The sequence below is a fragment of the Rhagoletis pomonella genome, unplaced genomic scaffold (genome assembly GCF_013731165.1).
Source record: "Rhagoletis pomonella isolate Grant_MI unplaced genomic scaffold, Rhpom_1.0 Rhpom_scaffold_00003, whole genome shotgun sequence".
Lineage (NCBI taxonomy): Eukaryota > Metazoa > Arthropoda > Insecta > Diptera > Tephritidae > Rhagoletis > Rhagoletis pomonella.
In genome coordinates this window covers 48,548,761-48,550,898 of record NW_023458557.1, presented here as the reverse complement: position 1 = coordinate 48,550,898, position 2,138 = coordinate 48,548,761, and the positions used below count along the sequence as shown (strand labels likewise).

Below are 2,138 nucleotides of genomic sequence, written 5' to 3'. Positions count from 1 at the left end.
CAACAGTCGTTCTGGCCTGGTTATCAGACCATCCACGTCGCTGGAAAACGTTTGTTGCCAATAGGACGGCACAAATACTTGAGGTCATACCAGCAGAACAATGGCGACATATATCGTCATAGCAAAATCCTGCAGATCTGGCCACGAGGGGAATTTGGCCTAACGAGCTCATCAATAACCAGCTATGGTGGCATGGCCCAAATGAGTTAAGACAACTGGTCACAACATGTGATCATACACCAACCGTTCCTGAGGATACTGATTTAGAAGAACGAATGAAACGATGTCCCATGTAGCCACCGTTGAAGAAATTGACATATTCGACCGATATTCCAGCTACACAAACCTTCTACCAGTGACAGCGCTTTTGTTACGATTTACAGATAATTGTAAGGCTATGAAATCAAAGCTTGAAATGTCAAAATCGTTTTTAACAACAAATGAACTACTGCGGGCGCATAACGCTTTGGTTAGGAAAGCTCAAACAGCATCATATGCGCCGGAATTACGAAGCTTACGTCAGGGTAAGCAATTGCTAGTTTCACACAAATTGGCCATGCTATCCCCTTTCATTGATGGCAATGACGTGTTACGAGTTGGGGGAAGAATCACGAATGCAGATGTAAACTACGATCAGAAGCATCCTATTATTCTCAACAAGGATCATCAGTTGACAAAGCTTATCATAAATGATTATCACGTGAGAAATTTGCATGCTGGAAACCGGCAACTTCTTTACTTACTGGGTATTCGCTACTGGATTCCCCGCGGCATGATTGCCATCAAGCGCTGTATTTATAAGTGTACTGTCTGTATGAGACAGCGTGGCATTCCACACCAGCAACAAATGGGCACCATCCGTCGTCCACGATTGAATCCAGGCAGCGCTTTTCTGAATACGGGAGTGGATTTCGCAGGGCCAATCCAGATCCGTTCATGGAAGGGTCGTGGCTCACGGCTGTACAAATGTTGGATTGCGCTTTTTGTGTGCCTCGCAACAAAAGCCGTTCACATTGAATTGGTCACCGAACAATCTACCGCTGCTTTTATAGCCGCTTTACGTCGTTTTATCGCCAGGCGCGGAAAACCTATGCACATCTATTCCGATAATGGAACCAATTTTGTTGGGGCTGATCAGCAACTGCGAGAAATTCACCAATTGCTGCAGGCACCTACAACACAAGATGGTATCACACGTGAACTCGCTGACCAGCATATTCAGTGGAATTTCTCGCCTCCGTCCGGACCGCAGTTTGGTGGCATCTGGGAAGCTGGTGTGAAATCGATGAAACACCACTTGAAGCGCACGCTAGCTGATAATTTAGTCACCTACGAAGAATTGCAAACGGTGTTATGTCAGATCGAATTCTGCCTTAACTCCCGTCCATTGTGCGTTAAGTTCGAGGGCGATCTTGACCCATTAACACCTGCACATTTTTTAATTCTACGATCACCTACAACAATACCAGACGAGAACATGCTAAATTTGAAAGAAAATTCTCTAAATCGATGGCAGTATCTTCAGCGCCTTGTCCAACAATTCTGGCAGAAATGGTCAAGAGAATACCTCATTCAACTACAACAGCGACCTAAGTTGACGCATAAGATGGACAATTTACAAATCGACGACGTGGTCATCATAAAGGATGACAACCTGCCGCCATCCAAATGGGCAATTGGAAGAGTCACTGAACTACATCCTGGTGCTGACGGGCTCGTTCGTGTAATAACGCTAAAGACTGCAAAAGGATCACTCAAGCGACCAATAGTGAAACTATGTCCGTTGTTTTTGGACGTTTGAAAGCAGATGCTTTCAAGAGGGGGCGGAATGTTCAATATTACTGTACTTTATAACTTTTATTCTCTAAATACAACCCTGCGCTTTTTGAAGACGACTAAGGGTTAAACGTTTGGCGTGTGTGAGTTTCAATTTATGTCAAGCGGAGTTCGGTTTTTAGTTATGTTCGTTTTTCAACAAAAGACAAACTTGTAATTCTATCGTTCATTAAACGGCAACTAATAAATAATTAGATTTAAACCTAAAGTTCTTTTATTATTTCGATTTGATTTTCACCCTTTTTTGTAAAATTCGGAAATTAGCGTACATTTATCACTCCTATTCTCCTTAAAGCAGCCAC

At 43.2% G+C, this 2,138-nt stretch overlaps 1 protein-coding gene across 1 annotated transcript; it reads left to right on the top strand.

Moving 5' to 3' along the window:
- The first annotated feature begins 283 nt into the window (after positions 1–283).
- LOC118736274 lies at positions 284–1,801 on the top strand. Its single transcript, XM_036466369.1, has one exon. The coding sequence runs from the start codon at positions 284–286 to the stop codon at positions 1,799–1,801; it is 1,518 nt and encodes a 505-aa protein (XP_036322262.1).
- Positions 1,802–2,138: the final 337 nt, after the last annotated feature.

Bases quoted from the DNA above. Each gene is read 5' to 3' on its own strand.
- LOC118736274 (XM_036466369.1), top strand. From the start codon at position 284: ATGTCCCATGTAGCCACCGTTGAAGAAATTGACATATTCGACCGATAT.